The sequence below is a fragment of the Hoplias malabaricus genome, chromosome 3 (assembly GCF_029633855.1).
Source record: "Hoplias malabaricus isolate fHopMal1 chromosome 3, fHopMal1.hap1, whole genome shotgun sequence".
NCBI lineage: Eukaryota > Metazoa > Chordata > Actinopteri > Characiformes > Erythrinidae > Hoplias > Hoplias malabaricus.
This window is the reverse complement of record NC_089802.1, coordinates 57,974,085-58,001,537: the sequence shown is the minus strand read 5'-3', so window position 1 is coordinate 58,001,537 and position 27,453 is coordinate 57,974,085. Positions and strand designations below refer to the sequence as shown.

Here is a 27,453-nt window from a genome sequence, read left to right as displayed (position 1 = left end):
AAAAAATAGACAGGAAATATTTATACACTATACAAGCATTCTTTAGATACATGGTAATTTTCAACAGATTCAGTTACCGTCAGAAATAGTCAATGGTCATCATAAACAGATTGCAATAGAAAATGGCAGACATTGAAAATAGATGGGACGTTTTCACAACTCAATGCTTGAGCTTTCATAGAATGTAAACATTAATGACAAAATACATTCATATTTAAATGTAACAAAAAATCTCATACAGTTACAGTTTTACTGGAGTCCATTGCACCTTCCTAACCTTTTTCAACTGCACTGATTGCACTTGTTTTTCAAAAAGCACCTAAACCAAAAGTGTCATGTGTTGTCATTGCCCAGGAAACTAAAGTCCTTACATTTTCTTTCACTAGGCCAATGTCCTGTCACATCATTGTACATCAGTGGGAAGTTCAAAATATTACTTCAGCCATCTGAACACACAATCCACATCCCCATGAGAAGGATGAAGCAGCAAGTTCCAGTAATAACAGGTTGCGACAGAACATTCATAGTCAGACTGTGCTCAGATTGTGAGAGAAGTCTGATATAGGCACAGATTAATTCATGGAAAGTTTGGCTGGTTCCTTTACAGTTTCTCTTTTAATTAAGGTCTGAAGAGGGATAATGTGATCATAATCAGTGGGTTTAAGTCAAACCTGATGATCCAATGTTCACACTGAAGGTCCTTCGTTTAAACAGCTTATCCAAGAAGGGTTTAGTTGGTTCTCTCAATGGAATGAGGTTAAAGATGAAAAAGATTGGTAGCTGTAGCTGATCATGAATCCACATTAACAGGATTTGGCATTTAGTAGAATTTTGCCAGAACCCAAAAGGTCAAGAGTTAGGAGACACTATTCAATTTCACAACTGGAGGGTGCTGTCCTCCACTTTTTCTCTGAGAGGTTCGGCACCTGCTGTCTGGAACTGGGGAAGGTAGAAAGGAATGCTTCCCTGTGACGTGAAGCTGGAATCACTGGTGCCAGAAAATTTGCGTTCCAAATGTGGGCTGGAATCTACACACAAAACAGTTTCATCTACATCGGATTCTTCCTCCTGAAAATCCTCTTCTCCCTCCTCATTCATTCCCAGGTAATAGAGTTCTTGAGCCCTTTGCCTGCTCTCTAAACCTTCATCCTCTTGTTCAGATGTTTCTGAAAACTCTTCCACTGAGTTGTAGGAGCAGGAGTTTCGAGGATTAGTGCTGCCAGAGCACGAAGGGTTCTCCAGCTCCCAGAGGCCTCCGGAGAAAGAGCCAGAGATATCAGAGTTATTAGCTGAGAAGTTGCCCTCATCACTGGAGCTGCTCAGAGTTTCTTGCTGCTTCCTGAGAAGCACAGGCTGATCAAAGACCAAAACAGTGGAGTATGTTACAGATGACTGACCAGATGTTTCTGGAGTTGCAGCTACAGTAGAGGTGTCAAGAGAAAGGGGCTCTAAGGAATCCTCCATGGTTGTAAGTGTGGTGCTCCTGCCTTTTACATCTACCGAACATAGAAGAAGTGCTTCATTCTCTTGTGCTTTCTCAAGAGAGATGGGAAGGGGGTTCCCCACAATCTCCACTTCACTGACCCTTTCAGACACCAGCAGAAGTGGGCAAGCAGTGAAGCCTTCCTGATGACCAAACAGGTTGTCTGTGCCCTCCAACTGCAAGAAAATTATAAAACAAATCTTTCAACACGAATTAACAATGTGCTTTTAAAGGGTGAATTTTACCACATATCTATTTTCCCAGGGCCAGGCTGATGGTTTTGTAATTAGAACATCTGGGGACTACCATGAGAATTTGGGAAATGGGAACATAGTCTAATTAGGGTGGGAATAAACTGAGTGTGAAATTTCTAAACTAATCAAATGGTTCACAAAGTAGAGAATGATAGCAGTGTTTCGTGGCTGACATTAGCCCATGAATGTCAAATATTAGCCTGGCTGAGAAGCTACCCAAAAACCCCAAATGAGTATGTAAATTTGTACTACATGTACAGAAGACATCACAATCGGGCACAAAATAGACAAAATTGGGAGTTAGAATTTACAGGGTGGTGTAGCCTTCATTGTGACAGATTTCACCACAACCCAGCACAAAGTTGCCCCCAGAGACCTTGTAAGGTTACTTGACTACAGAGCATTGGGACTTGCACTTGGATTCTACTGCATGGTCTCTACACGACTCGCCACAGCTCTTTTGCCGTGACGTGTAAACCCTGCAGAACACTGATTGGCTAGGGCCATGTGAATCATCAAGAAATGCAGACCTCGAGGTGTTTTGATGAGGTTTATAAAATGTCCAGTGAAAGCTAAACGTACAAGTAAAACTGATCTGCGAGAACTGGGGCGCGGAGCCGTGTTCGATCCAAAAAACTAAAACAACATGCGAATACATGATGAGTAAACAGCGCCTAACTTTACTGCCGCTGTTGTTGTGGTTTTCAAAAGACAGCGATTCCTGTAAGAGACAGGGTTTTTTGACGTCACCAGCTCCATTTTGCGGGAGAGCCCTGCCAATGGAAAAGCGACAAGCTTTAGGCGAGCCAAGCTGTATGCATGCAATTGGGGCCAAAATCATCTTAATTATTATGTGTCCAGACATAAAATATGTGCGTGTTGATGCACCGAGACATATTTTTTTTTTTATGTGCACAGACGGCATGTTCTTGTGTCTGCAGAGGTATTTTTTCCAGACCTGCCGGGCCAGCCTAGAAGAGGTATATGCGCTTACTGACTGACACCTAATTTTGAAATGCGCATGCGTGAGTAGGAACTGTTAATTTAATAAATAACTTCAGGTGGCACCACTACACCATCTGTTGTTAGTTCAGCCATATTTCATATTCCAGTTCGTGAACTAAGTTTGGAACCGTTTGGTGTTGACCAGAAGTCCTCTTTGCCCTGGACAAGTACTCTTTTTGGGACCTAAAAAATGCGTGTTCAAGGGGTCAAAGTGTTGAGAGCTGAATCAGGACACGCTCGCGTCGCTTCAGTGCTGTAGGTCCACCATCCACCGCGGTGCAGCTCAGTGTTTTACTGGAGCCTCGAACAGAAATGTGCTCAACGTTGTTGAAGTAATATTTATCATAGTCTCTTCTATGTGTTTGAATGATGTTTCTGTGACACAGCCTTTTGTTTTCTACTATATATTTAACAAACAGAAAGTCATCTTGTCTGTCCCTATAACGACACAAATACACGGACACATCTCACCGTTACTGACTTTCTGGCGAGTAAATTAATTCTGCACATATTGTTTAACTTTACATGAAAACGGACAGAATCTCCGGATGATTAAATCCAGAACACCACAGGGAGGTGTTACTCAAAATAAACGAGTTTGTAAATTTGTTACAGCACCGTTTTATCAGTCGGACCCTTATAGAAATGTAAGTAAGTAATAAATAACAAGTTCCAGTGATGCCCTGTTCCTTTATTAAGTATAGATTACTTGGTTGATAAAATGTTAAGGTGCTTGGTTTTAGAAATGTTCAAAAACCAATAATAAACAAATTTTATAGTTTGTTATTATTAGTTATTATTGTAAACAAAGATATTAAGGTGAAGCACCAAAACTTCTCCAGACCTTCCAATGACAAGGGTATGTATTTTGGCCATTTCCTGTTTTTGAAATGCCAGAAAAACCTCTGTGAAAATGGCTATATGGCTAATGGCTGTCTGGCTAAACGAGGCTTGCCTAGTTTCTCTTTACACATGTTTCAGTGTACAGACGGCATATTTTTACATCTAGAGAGGGTTTTTTTTTTTTTTTTAATGTGTGCAGATGTAATTGTAGGTCTTGGCCTTTTAATTAAAAAGTTACATTCTGCCAGTAGATGGAGATAATTATTTACACACTGAATAAAGTTGCAAAGTGAACGTTTTTATTAACCCGCTACTTTATTTCTTTATAATCTGTAGGACGTTTTCTATATTCTGATTATTTTAGATTTGATTATTGTGGTAAATATACATTTACTGTATTAAACACCATTAGGTTATTACTTTGAATAAGCAATTAAATTTAAATTTAATTAAAAAAAATACTTTTTAAAATATAAAACCAAAATAAAGCAAAATCAGTGTGTAGACACATATATTAAATTTAATGCTAATAAATCTGTAAACACTCAAATGATCCAGATCGGTAATTATTATTTCGTTTAATAACCAGCCGTAATTTAGACATGAATTTTTCTTCCTGTACCATACTCAAAAGAAGCATGCAAAATATCTGGTTCTCACACATGGTCATGTGTGTATTACAGTGCCTGTATGCACATATAATCCGCAGCTACAGCAGCAATCATTGTTTCTTTTGCAGTATTCTTCAAATGATACAGTTATATCTGCAGACCACCTGTTACGATATTTTTAACTGCTTTATGGTGTAAACCTGTCATCACATGTCTTTGTACCTACCAGCCAACTGTGTGTGCAATGCAAATATAGAGACTTTTGAAATGTCATAAAGAAAATAATAATAATAATAAGTTATATTTTTATTGCCATATTCAAGAGCTTATTGCTTTACACACAACGGAAACATTAGAACAGATCATGTTAAGTCTAACAACTCAATTATTAAATGGCAAATTTCTTAAAATCACATAAAATAGGAGTTTATTTACTGAGGAAATTCGTTAATAATGTTACATATCTGTGACTGGAAAAATATGTGAACCATTAGGTTATCAAATCAAATTTATTCGCATAGCGCTTTTTACAACTGATGTAGTCACAAAGTAGCTTCACAGAAATCCAGCAAAGACAAAAGCTTTAAAATGAAACATAAAACCCCAAGGTGAGCAAACCAGGGGCAACAGTGGCAAGAAAAACTCCCTCCGAGCTGAGGAAGAAATCTTGGGAGGAACCAAGGCTCATGAGGTGGGACCTATATATCCTCCTGAGGTCAGACTACCTACAAATTATTGACAAAATGTCCCTGTACCATAAGTATTCTGTTATGATCATGTGTACTGATGTAATCATAGTAGTAGATCATAAAATCAGTGATGATAGTGGTAATATATAATTATCTCAGTGACCATTGTGAATTTTCTTTCTTTAACGGAAGGGTACCAACAATTTTATACACGTACATAAAACGGAAGTCTGTTTTTATGGCTCTGTACTCTGTCAGAGCATTGGCTGGAACTGGCAAGTCTTGTGCACTCCGCAAATACTCTTCTGCAATTCAAAAGAGCCATTTTGTTGAACAAGTGAACAGACTACATCATGGTCACATGAGCCTACGTTGTAGTTAAGAGCACAGTGCGTATTAAGAGCATGCTCTCACATGCAAATAACATAATGCTACGTTTGCACGTGTGTCATACTTAGTAGGCAATACGTTATAACGTGTAAGTGTCTCATGAATATAGGAAGCCAAACGTTGCACATTGTCAGATTTGACATGGCCCCTTATTCACATGCAGTTATAATCATATGATTCACTGATTGGCTATAAAGTGTGAAGAGAAGTTAACGTAGGGCTGGGCGGTATATCGATATATTAAAATATATTGGGATAGAACAGAGTGGGATATGAAGTGAGGCTATATAATTTGTATCGATATTTGAAGCTTTTAAATTGTAAGTCTAAATCTTGTACAGAGCCATTCCCTTCTCTCACTATGAGTCTGTGCTCTGCTCAGCTTTTCGGCTTAGTTCTGCTCACAGCCCCACAGCCACCCTCGAAGTCACACACAAAATGGTGGCGAGTAACACAGATCATGAAGAGGAGTGCAATTGGAAATGGTTCGGATTTGACCGGTCAGAAGAGGAGCAGAAAGGGCTATCTGCAGGGAATGCCTAAAGGAGGTAGTATCAAAATGCACTAGTAGTACCAGCCTATTTCACCACTTCCAACAGCGGCACAAACTTTTGTACGAAGAAGCTGTTAAACTCTGAGGTGCTGCTGTTATTGGTCTGAAGCATTCACGTCCCAGTACAGTTCCCCTAAACCCGTTCCGACAGCATTGCAAGCTTTATTAGCTAACGATGTGCCTAATGAAAAGAAACGTAAAAAGTGGCATGGTGTTACTAAGGCGGTAGTTCACTACATAGCAAAGGGTATGCTCCCTGTCTCAACAGTAGAGCAAGAGGGCTTCAAAATGCAGATTTAACTCTTGACCCATGATACCAATTGTTTTCAATGTACAATTATGGGGAAAAGTTAAAGGCTAAGCACCACTTAACAGACCTCCATGAATATTTCACATTATTTTAGTTACTGACATATATAAGTATGAATTAAAATGAAAATAGCAGCTTAATTTGCTTTAAAACTGACAATTTTATTAAATTGACGGAAAAACCCGAGCTCGCTACGGAAATTCTTGAACGCAACCGTGACGTCACTGGTGGACAACAGCTGAACAACGCCGAGGTAAAACACCGTTATGACTGACTGTTATGACAGTATCTAGCTAGCTAAATAACCAACATTATTCATGACAATAGGCTAGCAATAAGCTAAACTCAAATTTAGAGGTACCATTATTCTTGTAAATGTGATCGAAGTCGAACTCGAATTCAGCCGACACTATAAACCTCTGTAATGCAACTACATAGCCTAGTATAATGAGCCACCAAGTTTAGCAAGTCAAGCTAACGTTAACTAACACCAACTAAAACAGGCGAATAAGTGTCCTTACCCTGTTTACCTCCATGTATACACCTTTGTTGAACACCTTTCGTTGGTGTCCTTACATGCCCATATTGTTGGAAAAGTGCCAGTGAAATGAGCACTACAGATAACGGAGTGAGCGGATGGTCCTTTCCAAACTGCCCGTTTAAAGTAGTCCATTTAGTCCATTTTCTGGATATTTTGGGATCTTTGGGCCATTTGTGCACAGATTTACATTGAATTATTGCAGCCAAAAACAACACACCTTTTCGTCATTTGCATTAAATTAAGTGCAATTTCTAGAGTTGTTGTCCACCATCTATGTCACAGGCAAGACGCCTATTAGAGTTTCCGAAACACTGTTGAGGGGGGATTCGGATCAACTGTCTTTTAAACCTTATTCCTTGAATTAGTAAGAAATAACATGTTTTCTGACTATCAATAAACACAAGTTAGGAACTCAGTTTCCACTGTATTTATTTGTTTGACACTTTCATATCGCTGGTGCTTAGCCTTTAAGACACCCAATGAAAACCTTTGCCCTAGAAATATTTAAACATGGACATTTGATTTTTATTTGAATATTGAGAGCTGTGGTTGAGATAAAACATAAAACTGAATGTTCTGTTCATAAAACATTTTTCACATCGTATATCATCATTCAGCTAAAATATATTGGGATATGATTTTTTTGTCCATATCGCCCAGCCCTATGTTGACACGTAAAATTCTGCCGTCTGTACATGTACATATTTTAAGTCTTGACATGTAATATTTTTAGGTGTCCAGGCGTTATGACGCCGAATTATGACGGCGAATTATGACGATTTTGGCCAAAAACATGCCATAGAGCTGAGCCGTGTAGAATCGAGTCGTGTAGAGCTTGACCCATGCGGTGGAAATGCACCATAAGGACATTTCCTCATTATTTTCATCACATGAGCCACCGGAGGGATTTAAATATGCTTTTATTATGCTTATGCTTATCCTTTTTGTTTTGTTGGTTTCTGATATATGAAGTTTCAGACAGAAATAAAGTTTTCTGTCAGTAATAATGCGTTTGATGTCTGACCGTATTGAAATCCATCCCTTTGGCCCAGGAGCAGTTGTTTGGATTTGGGACATGTTTCCACATCAGCTTTTTTATTCTGAAAAATAAAAGAGAATTGAACATCAATATAAAACAAGAAAATGAAAATGAGCTTTCATATCATACCAATAATAACACTGTTTTTAACACTGTGTTTAAGCCCATTTTTACCAGACTCCCTGCACATTTTTGCTACTTTACTAGTTGCAAACAATCACCTGAAATGATATCTGAATTAAACATTTTTGTATTTATGGTACATGGTAACAGTAATGCAGTCATCCAAGAGAAGTTCTGAAGTTCGATAATCAGACCTAATTGGAAGACAGATAAATTAATTCAGGCAGTAAAATGTAAAAAACATATTAAAAACCCTCTCATTAGCAGTGCTATATTCTCCAAGCCAATTTTTACAAACTACATTTTGCCAGTACTTGCAGGTCTCTGCATTGTTTTGTGTATGTGACACACTATATTGCCAAAAGCATTCACTCACCCACCCATATCACTGAATTAAGGTGTTAAAATGGTCACAGGTGTATAAAACCGAGCACCTAGGCACGCAGACTGCTTCTACAAACATTTGAGGAAGAATGGGTTGCTCTCAGAAGCTCAGTGAATTCCAGTATGATATCAAAAATTTTCCTTGCTACTAAACATTCCACTCAAATCTCAGTGGCATTATAACAAAGTGGAAGTGATTGGGAAGGCCAGCAAATCTGCCACAAAGTGGTAGGCCATGTAAAATGACAGAGCGAGTTCATGCACAGAGTCCTGACCTCAACCCAATAGAATACCTTCGGGATGAAACAGAGCAGAGCCTGCAAGCCACGTCTGCCCATTTAACCTCAATAATGTGCTTCTGGAAGAATGGTCAAAAAGTCCAATAAACATGCTCCTAAACCTTGTGGAAAGCCTCCCCAAAGAGCTGAAGCAGTTTCAGCTGCAAAGGGTGGGTCAACATTATATTAAACACAATGGATTAAAAATGGGATGTCTCAGAAGTTCATATGTGCGCAAAGGCAGAGGAGCAAATACTTTTGGCAACAGAGTGTAGCTTTAAATGTAGTTTCAACGTGATTACTGCTGTAATCCTGTTAAAACAATTCAGCCTCCATCTCTAACAAGCCAAGTGTGTACAACACAATGCAGCTTCAACCTGAGAGGCTAATGGTGCCGCTTGCTCTAGGTCTGAACCTAATATGAATTATGTAAATCAGATAATGCTTGGACATAAATAAACAGCAGAACAGCATGCAAAAGCAGAATCACACATGGAAAATGCATATTTATTGGATGGATGAAAAACATCAGCATCTCTTATCTCTTTTCATTAATAGCAAGATGCAGTGCCTGAGCCCCTGCATATTAGTGGGCTTTACATGACTCAGTAAACAGGATGAAGGTCATTTGTAGCTCTACATAAAAACAGGTGATACAGGTGAATTACACTAAATGGTGCACATCAAGTAAAACCATCTGACCAATGGAAGTAATGGACCCAGTAATTTGCAAATTATGTATAAATCTCATGGCAAGCATATCCTTGAGCAAGGCCCTCTGCATGCTGTGTATTGTACAGTTCACTGCTCTTTGTGCCTTATTCCTTCGTTTCTTGCTCAGTTTCTCTGCTGCTCACTGCTTGGTCAATGAGCCTTGAGGGTGTCTGTCCTCACCTCTGTCACTTTTCATATTTTATTCTGTCAGTCAATACATGTGTGTGGACAGAATCAATAACAATTAGCTGCTGGCAGTTTAAACCATCAACGTTAGAAACTAAATCAGTATTTCAATATCATAACCTTGTTTACATACATGTTAATGTGAATACTAAAAACAGAGTAATGAAATATCTGTGATATTCTGAAGGAAATGTGTTTCAGTCATAGGCATTGCATACAAGTCTTATTCTAAGGAGATCATTTGTTGATGACAGTAAATTAAATATTTCTTACTGATTCTGTGAGATGATCAGAGTGACAAACAATACCACGGAGAGGAAGGCGATGATCATGAGGAGCATGTAGGCTGCAGGATCACTCCGAGCAGCTGCAAAAACAATGGACATCATACATGACCAATGATTGTTCTCAAAAGATTCTACATTACAAGTTTCAATATTTTCAACCTTGTTTATCTACCCATGGTAGTTTGAAACATCTGTAACACAAGATCTGAACATAATTCTGGATTATGTAGAGCAAATGCTGCTAATAATAATTCCTGAGTGATATGTTTTCTTAAATAACTAAAGACGATCACAGTGTGCAATAACATACAGTAGTCTGGCGTACCTGTGCACCTCACTGGCTCTCCCTCACCATCTGGAAAAACGGGGTACAGTCTAAAATCTTCTGAGCCATAAAAATTCCCTGTGTAAAGGAGGAGACAGAATGTAATTACTGAGCTATTTGGTTTATATAGAGATCAGTTCAGAGTGTTCGTTATTAATTATTCTATTGTTTAATTAGAATAGCTAAGACGTTTAATTTACAATTCTATTAATAGGTTTTAAAAAGGTAATATTTAAGAGAAGCTAAATACTAAAAACAACAAAAAAAATCTACATAACACATAAATTCAAAAGCAACTTTAAGAACTAGGACAATACTGTATAAAAATACATGCGTGCTTTGGCCTTAAATGGTTATTTGGAAAACTGAGAGAAAAGGAAAAATAATATAAAAAAGACCAGAGTCATACATGAAAATCATAAACATACGGCAAAGCTGAAGGTCCCTTGCGGTGGAAGGGACTCTGAGCCACTCTACTATTCTAGAGCCCTGTTGAGGGTCTTTATTTAATTCCAGCCACTCAATGACGAAGGAAATAGGCAGCGGCTGCTCAGACTGCAATGTCCAGTGCAGAGACGTACAGGTAGCGTTGTTTGCAGCACGGAAACAATGCACACAATGCATACATTTTCCTAAAGATAGAAAAATAACATTCTGTATACTCCAATACTTGATGAGTCTTTGTCATTAGCACCTTACATAAATAGACAGGACATGGGTTTGTTACCATAACAACTGGAATTGAACCATTAGGGCATCCCATCCTGTTAAGCTGTAAATATACATTTGCAAAGGCTAAATATAATATTTACAACATAAGCACAGGAACATTGGCCTGTTCTATAAGTTAATAGACACGCCACTGTATGAAAACATGTAACAGCTTCCTTCAAAGCAATAAGCCACAAATGAAAAACAGGTAATGGGTGATCTAAACTTAGAAGAAAACACCACAGTGAGAAGGAAGAGGAAAAAGCTAGTCACTAAAAAAAAACTGTCAGAAATTTAAAAAAATCCTAACGTGCAATATAATATGTAATGGGGTTGATTTGTGGTACTAATCTCATCAAGGGCATTAGTGTAGTGTTAGCAGGAATGTTAGGTGCATGTTAACTCACGTTTAGGCCGACGCACCAGAGTCATGTTGCTATTCTTGGCTGAAGAGCCTAAAGAATTGCTAGACATAACAGTGATGTTATGGACTTCCTCTTTCCATTGGAATGTGTAAATTGAGCCAAGGTCTATATAATCTGACCAAAGGGCTCCCTCCGAGGTCTGGTGCTCAACAACAAGTCCGGTCACACAGCTCATCGGATCCCCCGGTGGGACCAGCTGGAAGACCAAGTTATTTAAAAAAAAAAAAAAACACCACAAGCTTGGGTTATAAACTGAACATTATAAATGATTGTCTGAAAAGATGATTTAGATTGATTTATTAGTCTATATTACCTTGGGGAGCAGAGTAACATTAGAGTGATTCTTGGCAGTGTCTTCTTGTATAACTCGCCAGAAATCTGGCCCCATCTCTGGTGCTGAAATCATATAACCCGGCAAATTCCCTTAATTATCACAACAGGGTGACATTTCTGTATAATTTTATTGAATGTACTATAGATATCAAGTTAGAACCTTTAAATGAGGCACATTATCATGTACTAAAGCAAGAAGGAGAGAAAGAAAAAAAAAATAGCCCACACTATCAATATGTTTTTCTTTACCTTTACTATTGTAAATGAAGGATGTATGGGACTCGCTCCAATCACTCCAGTAGCCAGAGCCATTCAATCTTTTGCAGCGCACTTGAACTCTGTACTGAACGCATGGAACCTGTACCACAATGGCTGCCCATGGATCATAGATAGGCCCAAACACCTGTGAGGGATAAATAAAATTGGTAAATGCATTAAAAAAACTACAAATCAAGCACTCAGCAGAAAATACACCGTTATTAACTATTTTCTTCTTTAAAAAATGGCAATAACTAAAATGAAATGGAAAAGCTCAGGCAGACTGGCTACATAAATAGCCTGCCTCTCAGTAATCACAGAAAATACTGCTTGAATCATTTTTCTTCATCAGTTCAATCTAGACTCAAAGAACTTCAATTATTCAGCTATATGACTACCAGCCAAAACAAACTGCATTGCTGCATGCCACCTCGGATTGAGCTCTCAAGTGCTATTGCAAGGCATATGCGTTCAGAAAGTGGTTGGATCAGTTTTAATTCTAATCCAGCTGAGGCCTTGGGTTTGAGATGGTGCTCCTTACCTTCCACTGCATATATGCTGTTCCAAGCAAAGGAATATAGCGCAGCTCATACTGCAGATCATACACAGGCAAGAGAGTGCGCTTCCAACTTGCCCATAGCGTTTTATTGGCATATATGACTGTGCTCAGGTCTAAGGGTGAAGATGGTTTTACTGAAAGGAAAAGGAAATATTTTGGGGTTTTTTTTTTGTTTTTTTTTAGATTTAAGTAGTTTTCATATCGTTGGACTTTGTTTATAAGTCACAGAAACACAGTAATGCTCATGTGTAACACTGAAACATAAAGAGAAATCAGTATCATGTGTGTTTTTGTATATATGTGAAATATGTGAATTTCAGTTATCTGTATTCACAAAAGCAGAAGAAGCATCCTTTTGTATATTTTTATTATTTCCTAATATTGCATTGTCAAACCTATAGGGTACTTTATACACTTACAATATGTTAGTACATAATTACACATGAAAACTATATTCAAATAAAAATAACAACTATAGACTTAAAAATATCAAACACTCACTGTGGTCAGCAGGAACAACAAAGGCAGGAACAGATCTGATTTTGCCAAGTCCTCCCTCCACCACTATCCAGAGTTTGTAGCAGGAGAACAGGCTCAGGTCTCTCAAGGTGCATTCACGTATCTCTCCCGCACCATCTGGACATTCTTCCACCCCAATCATAGACTCCTCCAACACAGCAGTTGGGCTTTCCTCATTGTGCATCTCCTCACACATTCCCTTATGTCTTCTAAAAGTGGAAAGGGGAAACAATGAAAACAATTAGTATCTTATTCCCTTATGATCACATTAACAATGAGAAGAAAAGTGTATGAATCTGTTCACCTGTAGAAGAATCTGACCACAGCCCATGCATTCTTTTCCCATTTGCATGTCATAAAATCCGTTTTTATTTGCTGAGTAGTCTGACAGGTTATATTTGCATCAATAAGTCCTGAAAATAAGCACAAGAACAGTCCAATAAGGAATAATGTACTAACATGCACTCAAAACCCATGAATATTCACAGAAGAGTATTGATGACATGTTGCTCATATTTAAAATACTCAAGAACATAAAGTTATATTATTCACACGACTAACATTTGTACTAAATATCTGAACATGTATCTGGAATTTTAATCACATTCATCAGATGCAAGACTGTTAAAATACAAAGGTTGCAGAATTCAAACTCGAATTTCCTCTCACCTTCAGTGTAGACCTTGGCATAAGCAATGCTGCACTTATATCTCTCATCCCACAGATGACAGCACATTAGACTATCAAACCCAGGCTTCTTCGACCTTAAAGTGACTGCACTGACATGCTCATTGACCACTCTGTACTGGTTTTCGGGGATCACCTGGCCATTCAGGATCCACACTGCCCTGCTGGCAGACCAGTCGCGGTTGTGAAAGACACTGTATACTGTTACTTCCTTCCCAGGCCAGGTGAACACTTCAGCCGGGATGTAGCTCACTTTTGTGAGGTGCAGAAAAAAAGAGAAACAAACAGTTATTTAATCGGTTTTTTTGGCCTTAGAAGAAATTAAGACAACACAAAAATGTATATTTCTCTGACCAAAATATGTCGATTTTATTAGATACTGTTACAGTATAACTGGCTCTCAATTTCTTCTGTTATACTTCTGTTGTTTCAACTAATTTAATGTTGAATGTACTGTTGTTCAACAAGGTAGGAAAGTGTTGCATAGGATGTACGTCATTCAAATGTGTGTACATATTATATAAAGTAAACTGAAAAACATGATCATGCAACATGGAAATAATTTGCATATAAGAATTATGTAAATACTTAATTTTCCTATACCTATGTCAGTAAAAACACCTTGGATTAGGTCAGTCACTATTTACCCACATCCAGTGGGTAAAGAAGAAAAATTCTATCAGTGAAATGAGGAGGAAATAAGGTAATGGATGACCAAGCTTACTAAGCCTGATTTAAAGCAGCCAGTTTTTTCAGTTTGGAGCAACTGGTTTTTGGGGGCCTTTTGTTAGGTTGTTTTGCTTCTCAAGCTCGTGCACAGCATCTGAGCCAGTATCTTCCACCCTTATTTTCCTCTGAGTGCACATTGTGGATATCCACTTAGGTTGCCATGGCAAGTAAACCCAACCAGAGTTTGACAAAGGCACTATAATTCTATCTTGCACCCACAAGTTGGGAGCATTTAACAATCAATTCCAGTGCATTACACAGTTTTTTAAGACAGATCTGTAGATAAACTGATTTGCATTTATTTAAAAGAGAGGTTAAATGAATCTGGCATGCTTCCTGTGATATCTTATTAAAGTTTGTATTCAAATATAGAAAAGAATGGCTTGTTCAGAAAAGTTAGGAACACTACTCAGGTCTCAGATTATGAAGAAATACTATCTTATGGCATTTAGTGAGTCAGTGTTTGAACTGCGTCTGAGTGTGTGGGTTTACCCCTGAGACTCTCCATAAGCAGTTCTTACTCATGAAGATATTAAATCATGCCGTTTCTCTATATGCTCATTCAATTAAAATGCTTCAAGATAATGCTTCAAGACTTCCCTTTGTTTTTGAGCACTGAGGCGTCTACGACAGATACGACTGAGTCACTAAAATACACACACACACACACACACACATACATATATATATATATATAAGCCCTATAATATTTAAATTATAACCTAATACCTAGTTTGATTAATAAGTCCTTGATATAGTTATATCAGCTTAATTACCATAGAGTGTGGGGCATAATGACTGGCTCCAGTCACTCCAGCACTGAAGGTTTCGTGGGCTCTGACGGCGCACCTGAACTGTGTATCTGATTTCAGCAGTGAGATCCTTCACAGCCACCCAGGGATGCTGCACTTTAAGCACCTATGAGTGGTACACACATACATTTTTAGTTTTCTTTATGTGGATTTATACTTAAATTAAATTTGTTAAAAAGATATACCCATATATTTGTCAAAATGTAAAACACGAATATCGTACTAAAGATGTTTCACTGACCTCCCAGTGCTGGAGAGAAGTATTGGATGAGTAGCGAAGTTCATAGTTAAGAGGATACCTATCGGATAGTGAGTCATTCCATGCAAACACCACCTCACCCTCAGTGGTCACATTATAACGGAGATTAAACGGTGGGTCTGGCTTACCTGTGAAAAATGGCAATTCAAATAATATTAACATGAATTTATAATTCATAATTTATTTCAATAATCCATTCAATAAAAGCCCAATGTTAAATCCTGAAATCTCTCAATATTATAAAATCACAACTTATAACCACACCTGTTCTTAAAAATCAACCAATCATATGCGTTATACTAAGAAGACGTGCTAAGTATTGCAGAATGGAAGAAGCTTTATCTTATATTATGACAATAATTCTGACTCTAACTAAATTCAAAGGCTACAGAAATTTCAGCACAAGATAATGCACTACTCCTCAAACAATTATATGTAATTTTCCCCAACACCAGGCTATAATCACTCTTACACTTTATGGCAGTGACAAATTTTATGGCTATCTAGAACATGATAATTTCAACAACAATTACTGTGCAATCATGAGGGGCAAGAAAAACACTGTTGGCTCTCACAATACTAATATCATTCACTTTCAAGACACTATTGTTATTCAAAGATATTAACTCACAGCTTTTTGATAATATTGGCTTTGCCTTAGATAGAGTTGCCCAAAAAATTACTGAACAGAAATGTATCTGCCTTAACTGGAGTGTTTTTATGTTCATTTACTGCTCAATTCCACAATCTACTTATCACTGAAATGCAGAGTACTTGTACCAGGCAACCAAGAACACATAAAAGAGAAGTACATTTCACAACATGAATATACAACTTCAAGGTACACAGTGTGGTCTTCACAATATCAACTTTTCAAGCATTGAATGAACCTTGTTAATTTTTTGATCATTTACCTATGTAACATTTTTCCTTAATCGCATTTCTTCGATCATCCTTCGTTAAACTAAGTTGCAGTAAACTCCAGTTTCATTCTCTGCTGGAAAATGGCTTCTGGCAAATAAATGTGTCATCAGCTTCCAGCTCTAAGAGACTGATTTAGCAAACACACCTGCATGCTCTTCCTATCGTAGAAATCTAGGTCTGGTCACCATGGTTTTGGAGATAAAGCAAACACACATCTCCAAACCTGCACCGAGTTCTTTGTGTTTGAGAAGCATTTTACTGTGAAATAACACGCTCAGTCATTTACCAGTCAGACCTCTAAGATTTGCAACAGGCCTGGAAAAAGTGGTGTGTGTGTGTGTGTGTGTGTGTGTGTGTGTGTGTGTGTGTGTGTGTGTAGTACATGTTGTTTAAGTGCCTACAATTATATTTAATAATTCAGATTTTCACACTGGATAGAAAATGGAAAATGTTCTACTGGTGCAGTCAGATTAATATGATTAATAATAACTAAATACATTGCTTCAATATACTTTATGCCACAATGTGTTAGTATATTTGAGTTTAGTTAAAACATAAAATTTGACTATGTATTATGGATTTTGTGATATTAATATATAGCAAAAATACTGAGTCAATGGAATGAATGATTGAATCCACAGTTTTGAATATCATTAAAGCATTTTCCTTGTGTGACCCTTTGAACCACTTATAGCTCTAGCCTGAAGCCCTGCTACATGCACCCTGTTGCTATGACTCCATAAATTGCACTTTTTTCCTTCTAATGGAACTCTTAAATGGCTTACATTTATTGCAATTTTCTGCGACTCTATTTGTTTAACACCGATGTGCATCTACATCCGAAATACCATTTACAAGCAAGACATAATGATGCCAGCAATATCAGAAATGCTGGGCAGTGCTTGCTGGAGGACCATGATAATTTAACAAGCAGCAAATAAGCAGACGGCTCCAGAAGCAGTCAAAAGTTTTTCACTCATAGGAAGACCTTTTTTCTAATCACCTTATTTTTGTTGTTCATAGAGCTATAAAAATACAAAGCTCCTCAAAAAGAAAACAGTCATTTGACAGCTCTGTATATATGTCTGTGGTGATGTCCAGTGAGTAAAGACAATTTAATAACATACTTAATAATTAACCAATTCTGTTTATCACACTGACATGTTAGACTTCCCTAATTGTTATACATTGGTGGTGATTCATATCTTAAAAAACAGGAAACCCGCTACGGTAACCTCCAAGTTACAAGTTTCAAGATAAATATGTTCAGAACTTTCAAGTTTCCAGCAAACCATTTTAAATATGTTCAGAAGGTTCAAGTTTCCATTTTTAGTGAAAATAAACTGTCATATGGTTTTACTGAGGAAACAGGAGACTTTCCCTCTAAAAGCCTTATCTACTTACTGCTAGCAAATAAATGAACAATAATAAAAAAAAGAAGCTTATTGCCATAGCCTTCAAATAACACAATAGGAGGCCTGTGGAAACATCTGTCACATGTTTTTTCCCCTGGTATGTTGTTTGACTAAATATAGTTTTCATCTAGCATTTTAGCAAATGTTGTTAATTAAAACATTGAATAGAAATTATAATTATAAACATCTTATAAATTGTTTTCACAACTGTACTTTTTAAGAATGTAATATATACACTCATTTAAACATGTCAGACATAATAATTAAGTAAACTTATATTTAATAATATAATTATACTATGGTTGTGGAAGAAGTGCTGCTCTTGCTCAACATGATTGAAGGTTTTGCTAATCCCATCCAAAATTCTCAGGAGCTCTCCAGCTAGTCTAATGATTCCATTCCTACTGTTCAGGGTGTAGCGTTTAAGCTGCATCCGGTTAAGCTGTTTTCTTTGAACGGTTCCAGTTGCATGCAATGCCATGTGTTTGCTTTTAACAAGATAAGAATCAAACCAAGTTGGTCCTCTGTCAGTTATACTGTGCAAATAACCATTTTGTCTGGTGACTAAAGCAAATTTTTTTCAACTCTAAACATATAACTACCCATGTGGCACAGTTAGATAGATACTTAGACTCCTGCTCTAAAATTTTTAATTGAAACTTGCACATACATAGCAGGTAGGTGCTGATAAGCGTCCGTGGTGACAGCAGAGAATGGCCATTTACAGATCCATTAATTTGCAGTGAAACTGAGGCATCATCCCCACGAACAGCAACAGAACAGGAGATCCCATCTTCTCCAGAACATTGTGCATGAGTTGTGTGGTTTGTTTCCTCTGTCTGGGTAGAAATTTCCTTTCTGAAAACAGAAAAGCAGCATGACCTATACTTTTTAGCACAATCCCTCTGTGATGTGCCCTGCCACATTTTTTACATACCAATACACAGTCAAGTACATTTTAAAAGTTGTTTTTTCTTAGTAAAAATGTTCTATATTTCTGTGTCATCAGATTTTCAAACAATGTCCTAAATGTAGATAAAAAGAACCAAATTAAACAGATGAGAACAGGGATGTTATGCATGGTCATTAAATAACTGGGGAAATAGTTCCAATAATTGCATATTTGTAAATGGCAAAATTATAGGATTAGCAGTTCATTTTAAGGAGAGATTAGAGTCATATAACTTCAATCTATAACAGTCTCCCTCTTGTAGTTTAAAGAACAGTATTCAATCAAAATCTGATCTTCAAAACATATATTTATGTATCATAGCACGTACAAAGGAAATTTCTAAAGATCTCTGAAAAACCATCTCAAAATAATTGAGACTCCAACTGACAGTCAGACAGGTTGTGTACAAACTGAGTACATGCCATATAATAGTCTGTGTGGTCACAAGGAATTTCTTAGCGACTAAATGCCCTTCTCATATTGGCTAATGTTAATGTTTGTAAGTCCACCATCACAGGAACACTGATCAACAATGGTGTGCATGACTGGTTTGTAAGGAAAAAGCCACTGCTCTAAAAAACAGTTTACTAAAGATCACATGGACAAAGCAGAAGGCTGTTGGAAATTTCTTTGTAAATTGATGAGACCAAAATGTCTCGATGATAGAACGTTACTGCAACATTACTGTATATAACATTTAGCATTAACAGTACAAATGTGCGAGTCACCCTTGCCATGTGCACTTACAACAAGCAAGATGTACCCTGTCCTCCTTAACCTGGAGGATGTGATATCCATGATTTCCAAAAATAATTTAAAATTTTTATTTGTGGGACCACATGACAATATTCTTCTTCTCCTCTGTCCAACTTAAATGAACTTGGCCCCAGAGAAGGTGGGCAGAGTTTCTGGATATGTTTACATATGACAACTTCTTTGCATTTCTGAGTTTTTGTTTGCATTTATAGATGCCCCAACAATCTGTTCTCAGACTATGATTTTGGAAAGTGCTGCTGAGCCCATGCAGTGATTTCCACTACAAAAACATGTTTTTTTAATTATTATATTTTTTGTTATTTAATGCTACCTTAGGGCCCAAAGACGACACCCAGCCATTAGTGGTTTTGGAGCTTGTCCCTTGCTTATAAGCCTGATTTCTCAAAATCTTTTTAATTAATTTATGTTCTGTAGATGAAGGAATACCCAAGTTTTTCTGGAGTCAATTCAAATATCTCATTTAAACATCTCTTAATAATGAAATATTGTCTCTTAATATTTTCAGTTAAACATAGGGTTTAAACGATATGCACATCATTGCATTGCTTTTATTTTGTCCAGTGTCCCAACATTTCTGGAAATGGGGTCTGTAGCATAGTATGTGGAAGACCCTTTGTCTCTCCTTATGGTACCATATGTATATACAGCTAGGTGTGACAAGTAGTTTATAATACATATGAAAAACAGCAGACTCACTTTACTTGCTGAAGGCTAACACTGAGCTGACTGGTGATGATGCCCTCTGCTCTGTGGTACTTTAGAGAACAAATTAAGTTTTCCTGTTCCTCTTTGAGCCAGCACAGGATGTCCAAACACTTTTCTGTAAAGAGATTTAGTTAGCACATCAGTTTTATTAAGTACTGTCATTCACTAAGGGGCCTTAAACATTTATCCCACAGCATTATGGCAGCCTTCCAGTCAAAACAAATTCTAATTACAATATATGAATATTTTTGAAATATCAAAGATCAAGACAATGAGGTATTTAAATTGTTACTTAAGCCTTGACTGGTTGATAAGCTTAAAAATACCAACAAATAGCATTTGGTTTGTATTTTTCAAATGCTAAATTTTTATATATGCATACCTATTTTCCCTATAGTAGTTCCTTCCCTTGCCGTGGGTACCAAACTTGTACATGCAAAGAAGTTTGGTCTTCAAAGTAAATGGGCTAAGACACCGCAGCCTTTTTCATTTGCATGCTAATAATTTATTTGCTTTTAATTTAATCATTGTCCTGAGGGGTAAGTAATGAGAATTGATCAGCATGCATAACTGGCCCTGATTATTGATTGGCTGATTAAATCTTCACAGCAGTATTCACAACCTCCAGCTTGGCATCACAGAGCCATGACACAGAGACATCAGCCAAACAAACAAGATCCTTCACAAATTCTGAGTAATAGTTGAAGGAATCAACAGCCGATGACACAAGAGCTGTAGATTATATGCCGTTTGTGTTCATGAGATTTCACATACACACACTGCATTGTGCTTAATAATAAACACACTGTGAGCTGTACTGTGAGGCTCTTTACTAATTTCTAATGACTAACACTGCATTTCATGTTACTTCTTATAATACTCATTCAGATGTGATCTTATTGTCAAAAAACATGAGATAGAAATGAATATGTACATGTTTGAATTATATATAAAAAGCAGGCCAATGGGCTTGTTAAGGCTATTTCCTACTGGACATTTAGCTGATGAAGCTTCAGAAAATAGTGGCTTTTATCAAACAAACACCTTTAATGTGAAGGAATCAACTTCTCCAAGAGGCTGACAATCACAGCTTGCTTACTTTTTCATTACAAAATATAACAAAAACATACAAAAGGCTTTCAACACCCAGTTTGTATTAAAAGAAGTGAGAGAAGAAAAAAGCTAAGGAAATACTTAAACTAACCAAAACACTAGTGATTCTGGAAATCCCTGCACCTTACTATACAGATTTGTATCGTTTAAGATCGAGACTGTGATTTTAATAAATCAAACTCTAATTGATTATTTATTATTATTTTTATTATCATGTAAACTAATTTATAATTAGATTTTAACTTATTATAGGATTTCAGTTTTGATTTTCTAGTGCAATATGTCTTGAATTTCACATTTGTTTCAGCCAAGAATTTTCAAATTTCATGCACCTTAAAATCAGTCAAAAAAAATTCATTACAATCCAGTCCTAATTGCTGTTTTCAAAACTATCCTATGTGTGGGGAAATAACATTACCAGAGATGGTCTGTGGTTCAGCCCATGTTTCTGTAACATTTTTGGAGTCCTTCATATGACACTGGTATCCACTGATGTCTTCGATGTGACCAAGTGATGTACTGGGATTCTGAACGTTGGAGTTAACGCTGGCCTCACTGGCCATTCTCTGAAGCCTGCGTACATCTGAAGGGAGCTCACAGCACAGCTGAGCTCGCCACTGGAAGTCCTTATACACACCAGGCCAGCTACTTAAGGGATCCGAAGCAGGCACACCTATAAGAAGTAAGGGTGTAGAGTTAAGAGCAAGATCTGCATTTTCACATTCCTCTTCTTGTTATACTGGAGTATTAGAATGCACTGTTCGTTCACTGTTCAAACTTCATTCATTCATTTGTTGACATTCTACAAGCCCTTCATACTGATAAGTGGTTACAGACAATGAATAAATAATTGTATTAAATGTTTGGATGATCTGAAACAGTGAAACTAACTTTTAGAATGAATACCCACTATACCCACTTTCAGTCCCTGTATTCCTCTTTCAGTCACACAAGCACACTTTCTACTGCAATAGTGTACTGCTCACCTATAGCTATACAACTATTGGCATGTGGGTTGCATTCTCTACGTCTATCACCTTTCAAGCTTTTATCACTACCGAAAATAATGGATCTTCAAGGTGGGAAGAAGGATTGCTCCCCACCTTAGAGACAGCCTGTGGGTTTATTTATGCCTGGGACAGCACAATGTGTGGGAGAAGAGAAAGTAGGATGACGTGCTTAGGTGGCAAAGAGAATGTCAATGAGAAAGTGTTTGTGCAATGAGAGCAAAACCTGTAAAACCTAAGAAAATTTCCAGATACTCACCATGTAAAGCAATGAAGAAACTCACGAGAAATGGCAGCATCATGCAGAGAAACCTGGAAAGAAAGCATCTGTTAAATGACTGGGAGCATGACTCATTCTCTTATTGCACAAGGGGGGTGGGATAGCACTGGTCTCCACAGTCGATGACTGTTGTCACTCCTTTAGTCATTCCTGGAGCTGCAGAGTTCAAACGGTCCATTAATCCTTACTACTCTAGCCTAAGCAGACTTCAGGCCCATGAGGCAAACCCCAACTGCAAAGTCAGATGCTACCAGACGCACAGATGAAACACATTACCATGCTAATGGAGTCATGTGCATCTGAAGAGCTGCTGCAGAGACATAAGGGTTCTAGAAGTCTGATCTCTAGGCTCTGTGAATCCTTGTTTACAAGCCCCAATGAAGAGGACATTGGACAAGAAATAAACTGAATTGATGTGTCGTATACAAATGCTACTGATCCTCAGTCATAGTCGTTTGAGGGGAAAAGACCAAATTAAATGTGGCATGCAACCAGTTCACATGGTAACAGCAGAGAATGCAGAAATGACAAAAAAATTTGAGATTTTTTATATAATGCTCCCCATTCGTGCTCTTGATTCTATATGTATCATTGATAGGCTCGAGTCATACTTCTCACATTCATTGAAATGAACAGTATAATGGATAACAACAATGCTTTATCAGTGCTTTATCAATAAGCAGGTTTGATCAAAACCTTGAATCATGTTTTTGTATTAAATTAACAGAAATACAATGATATTTCTGATATGATGTTTTATGCTTATAGGTGCTTTACATATAGCTAGACTAATGGACTAACACACAGTTTGGCAGTAGGAAGTTGGAAAACAAAACCCAAAGGTCACTTTGTGTCAAACCAATGTCTAGCACAGAAGCCTCATGTGTGGGATGCAGGAATTGGGTGCCCAATTAATTTTGCTGCCATACTAATATACCATGTTAACATGGTAAATATAACCAGTCCAGTGGAATCTACAGCACTGATTCATATGTTTCTCATTCTCGTTTAACTACTTAACATTCTATATCAGTTATATATTTGTTAATATATTTGTTATAATCACTGAAAATATTTGCTTTGTTAGAGCAATAATGCTTTTTCTTTTTAATATCTAAGCAGAGTCTGCTAAAAAAGATACTGCATACTCACATTATGTCACTCTTACAGCAGCATCATTTGTCTTCCTGACAAAATGGTTTGAGCCAACCTGCTGACAGAGAAGAGGAATGAAATTTTATTGAAGGACTCATAAGTCACAAGGCACAAGTCCTCAAAAAACTCTTTGCATAAGTTTCTACTCCACTGCACGTAGAAGGTGGTGGGTGTACTGGTTTCCCCCAGGGATTGTGAGAAAAAAAATCCCTTTTCAGTTATGAATTTTAGTAATTTAGCAAGAAGCATTAAACAGCAGTTTCAAATCATTAGCAACTTTAGGTAGTAACACTCCACTCATTTAGTGTCAAAACAGCAGTAACAAAATAAATCATTTTGTTCCAAACTACTGCCCTCAGCTGTCAGAAAAGACAAACTGTCTCTTCAGAACAGAATTTGTGATATGCTCAATTGGAGTCCATTTCATTTAATTCTCAGAGCCTGCTGAATATATTTAAGCACCAATACAAATTCTTAATGTAGAACATAATTTTCTGGAGTGTGAAATGAACACCCAGATCCCAGTGAAGCCACTTCCTGTCTTTTTGTTCTAAAAGCAATTGTGCAAGGTAAAACCTGTTACAGCACAACGCAACTTGAGCATAATTTCTTGAAACCCCTGCGGCAATGCAAGACTCCATCAATACAATGACGAGCAGGTTAAATTCCTCAGCACAGTACATCCTATTCATGTTAAGTGATGACATGAAAAGCTGTACTTAAAAATGCCACCTACATAACTTCTGCCATTATGTCCATTTACATCACACTTAAGAACAAAAAACCCTGTTCTTCCTTCATCTGCCAGGCTTGATTTGGAGCACAGTGACTAGTCATGGAGATGAATGTGTAACTGTGTGTGAAATAAAACAGGTCAGTAATATTCATTAACACTCCATTAGACCATTTAAGCAGGAAACACAACAACATAGTCTAAGTCCATATTCATGTACATCACATCAAAACAAGTGTAATGTTCCATTTTAGTGAGAACAACATAATTCCTGCTGCTTTGGGCTTTAATGACTGTTAAAAGGGCCCAGTATATGTGCCAAGCCAGATTAAGGCCAGTGATGATATTCAAGAATAAATAAGAAACTTGGCAGGTTTTGTGTTTAAACTGGTTTCTGTGATTTTAACACATTTGTTTCTACATGCAGTTTACACAATATGTAACTCTGTCTACAGCACTTTTTAAAGCAAAATTGACCAGGTGTTGCATTCAATCCAGCCGTACCTAAGATTTGCATTTCCTTAAAGGAGAACTCGGGCACTCGTGATCACTGAATATAAATCAGTACTGGGACTGAAAGCAACAGGTTTACAAAAATGTTATTAAAAATAATGTTTCATTTCAGAAAATGCCATTTGTGCCATGTTTATTATTTCAGCACTGTGTGGTTGTATATTGATGATATATATATATACACACACACACACACACACAGGTTGAAGGAAGCATGTTATTTACCTCAATAACCTTAACATGTCGATCCAGCTCAGCTCTACTGAATTCAGACACTCGTACAAGAAGTTGAAATGGTGTAATGGTGTATTCCTACATTTAAGAAGAACTCTTTGCTAGTGTTTGTTACGGTGATGAGGTAAATGAACCTTTACGACGAGGTCAGGTCATAAGGCAATGCTGCAGTGATATGATCTTTCCCATATACAGAGCCCCTGACTAAACGCCAGAGGGAAAGGTCTGCTCCAAGAGAAAGAGTGACTCATCAGGCACAAAACTCCACTTATTTGCATCCTGAAGAGGAAAGCCCTGTCTCTTCCCAACACTACACACCTGAAAGTACGGCGGGAAAGTCACAGATCAAACCGATCAATATTCTGTCTATCTGAGAGAGAAGGATACAAAGAGACGGTAAATGTCAAGAAAAAAAAAAAAACATTGAAGAGCTAATGAAACTAAACTCAGCATTACAATGTGAGAGGGGAAGCAGAAGTTGGTTTTCTCATTTATCAGTCGAAAAGAAATGCACTCAAGGAGAAACAGACTTTGTTTAAAGTTTGAGAGCAGCATCAGTGAGTCGTCCCTGGAGAAGGAGGGTTAAACTCACCTCCCGCTTTGTAACCGCTGCTTTCACTCTCTCTGCGGAGACTTCTTCAAGTTCAAACGACAGAAAACCGCACCGCGACGACGTCTCCCACTTAGTCACAAAGAGCCGAGCCCACTTCTTCTCGGGGGGAAAGCCGTTAATTCCGCTTGGGAATGAGAAGAAGCAAGAGCACGGTCGTAGAGTGAAAGCTCATTTCACTTCTGTCTCCTTTATCTGTTGACTCTTTTACTGCTCCCTCTGTACTGAACTAACACGCGCTCTCAGACCGACAGGGGGCGTGGTCTCCACATAAAAGAGGCGGAGCCTCAGCGCTGAGTGTCGTCATCTTCTAAAATGGAACGTGACTGTGTTTTCTGAAAAAATCCTCTGTTCTGTTTAAAAAATATAAGTTGCTCTGGATAAGTGCATTTGTCAACAGCCATATCGTGTAAATGTAAATTCAAAGACGCTTTATGTGATATATTCTATTGTTGAGGAACTAGTAAGAATTCTATACCACAAATGATGACAGGCACCTGAATGTTATAATTATTGTATGATGAAGTGGTTACAGAAACGCTGCCATATGCTTGAAACTTTGTGTAATGAAAGTTTTGAGATAAGATTTTGACATAAAGCGTTTTAAAATCAGTTCTAACAGATACATGCACAATATTCCCTAAAGAAAATGATCAGAAGAGATTTGTTACTGAAGAGATTTATTACCATTATCAGTGTCAATATTACATATGAAGCATCTTAGGATACATCACTGGTTATTTTGGCTAGTCTATTTAATGGTTGTATATTTTTAAAAAAGTTAAAGCCTAAACTGTATTTCCCTTCGTTACATAAAGACTCAAGAGTTGGATAAAGTTATTCTAAATCAAAGTCTGCAAATGCAATGAAATGTGCATTTAAAACATATATTTAACTGAATACTGTACAAATACAACATGTGTGTTGCATTACCTCATCTTTTAAGAACACTCTATAAATGTTTGGGAACTGAGGAGACCTGTCACTGTATTTTTAAATGTAAAATATTTTTCCTTTTTTTTTTTTGCCTATTATAGGATTTAATTTGCTCAACAGGTCAGCATGTCAGTTTTTTCTTTTCATGGTTTACCAGTGGTTTTCAATGGGTGACATGTCAGAACTAGTTTCACACTTGGACTCTTTTACTAAGGAGCCACGCTGCTGTAATTCATGCAGAATGTTTACAGACCTTTTATTTATACTGAAATAAGTAAGATATTTCTTGAAAAAACTACATTGTCTGAATTGCATCATGTTGCACCAAAACCTGTATATTGTTCTGTATTACCTTCAAGTATGTGCAACTCACACATGCAATGTGCACTAAAAGACATGACCCATACTATCACAGATTCTGCCTTTTGAACGGTGTGTTTATTAAATGACGGATGGTCCCTTTCCTTTTTAGTCTGGAAGATATGGCATCAAGGATTTCCAATAAGAATTTCACATTTTGATTTGTCAGACCACAGGACACTTTTTCACTTCACCTCAGGCCATTTTAAAAGAGCTTGGGCCAAGAGAAGGTAATGGCATTTCTGGATCCTGGATTTATATATGATTTATTCTTGCATCTGTGCATTTGAACTTGCATTTGTGAATGCATCGATGAAGTGTGTTCACAGTGGTTATGGGAAGTGTTTCTGAGCCCATGCAGTGATTTATACCACAAAAATATGTCTGTTTGTAATTCAGTGCCTCATGAGGGCCCAAAGATAACAGCAAGCC

At 37.4% G+C, this 27,453-nt stretch overlaps 1 protein-coding gene across 1 annotated transcript; it reads right to left on the bottom strand.

The window, feature by feature from the left end:
- lepr (leptin receptor) lies at positions 1-26,180 on the bottom strand. Its single transcript, XM_066663768.1, has 20 exons — positions 25,708-26,180; positions 23,633-23,693; positions 22,460-22,512; positions 21,612-21,866; positions 20,072-20,195; positions 18,317-18,504; positions 15,290-15,435; positions 15,013-15,154; positions 13,490-13,759; positions 13,125-13,233; positions 12,803-13,029; positions 12,284-12,435; positions 11,734-11,887; positions 11,465-11,547; positions 11,134-11,347; positions 10,444-10,647; positions 10,016-10,093; positions 9,677-9,770; positions 7,704-7,779; positions 1-1,659 (listed from the first exon to the last, which is right to left on the bottom strand). Coding segments are annotated over exons 2-20 (3,354 nt in total). The 5' UTR covers positions 23,635-23,693; positions 25,708-26,180; the 3' UTR covers positions 1-876.
- Positions 26,181-27,453: the final 1,273 nt, after the last annotated feature.

Coding starts and splice junctions, on each gene's coding strand:
- lepr (XM_066663768.1), bottom strand. Junction 20,196..21,611: donor TGAACCACAGACCATCTCTG/GTAATGTTATTT, acceptor ATCTCTTTACAG/AAAAGTGTTTGGACATCCTG. Junction 11,548..11,733: donor CTTCATTTACAATAGTAAAG/GTAAAGAAAAAC, acceptor ATATGATTTCAG/CACCAGAGATGGGGCCAGAT.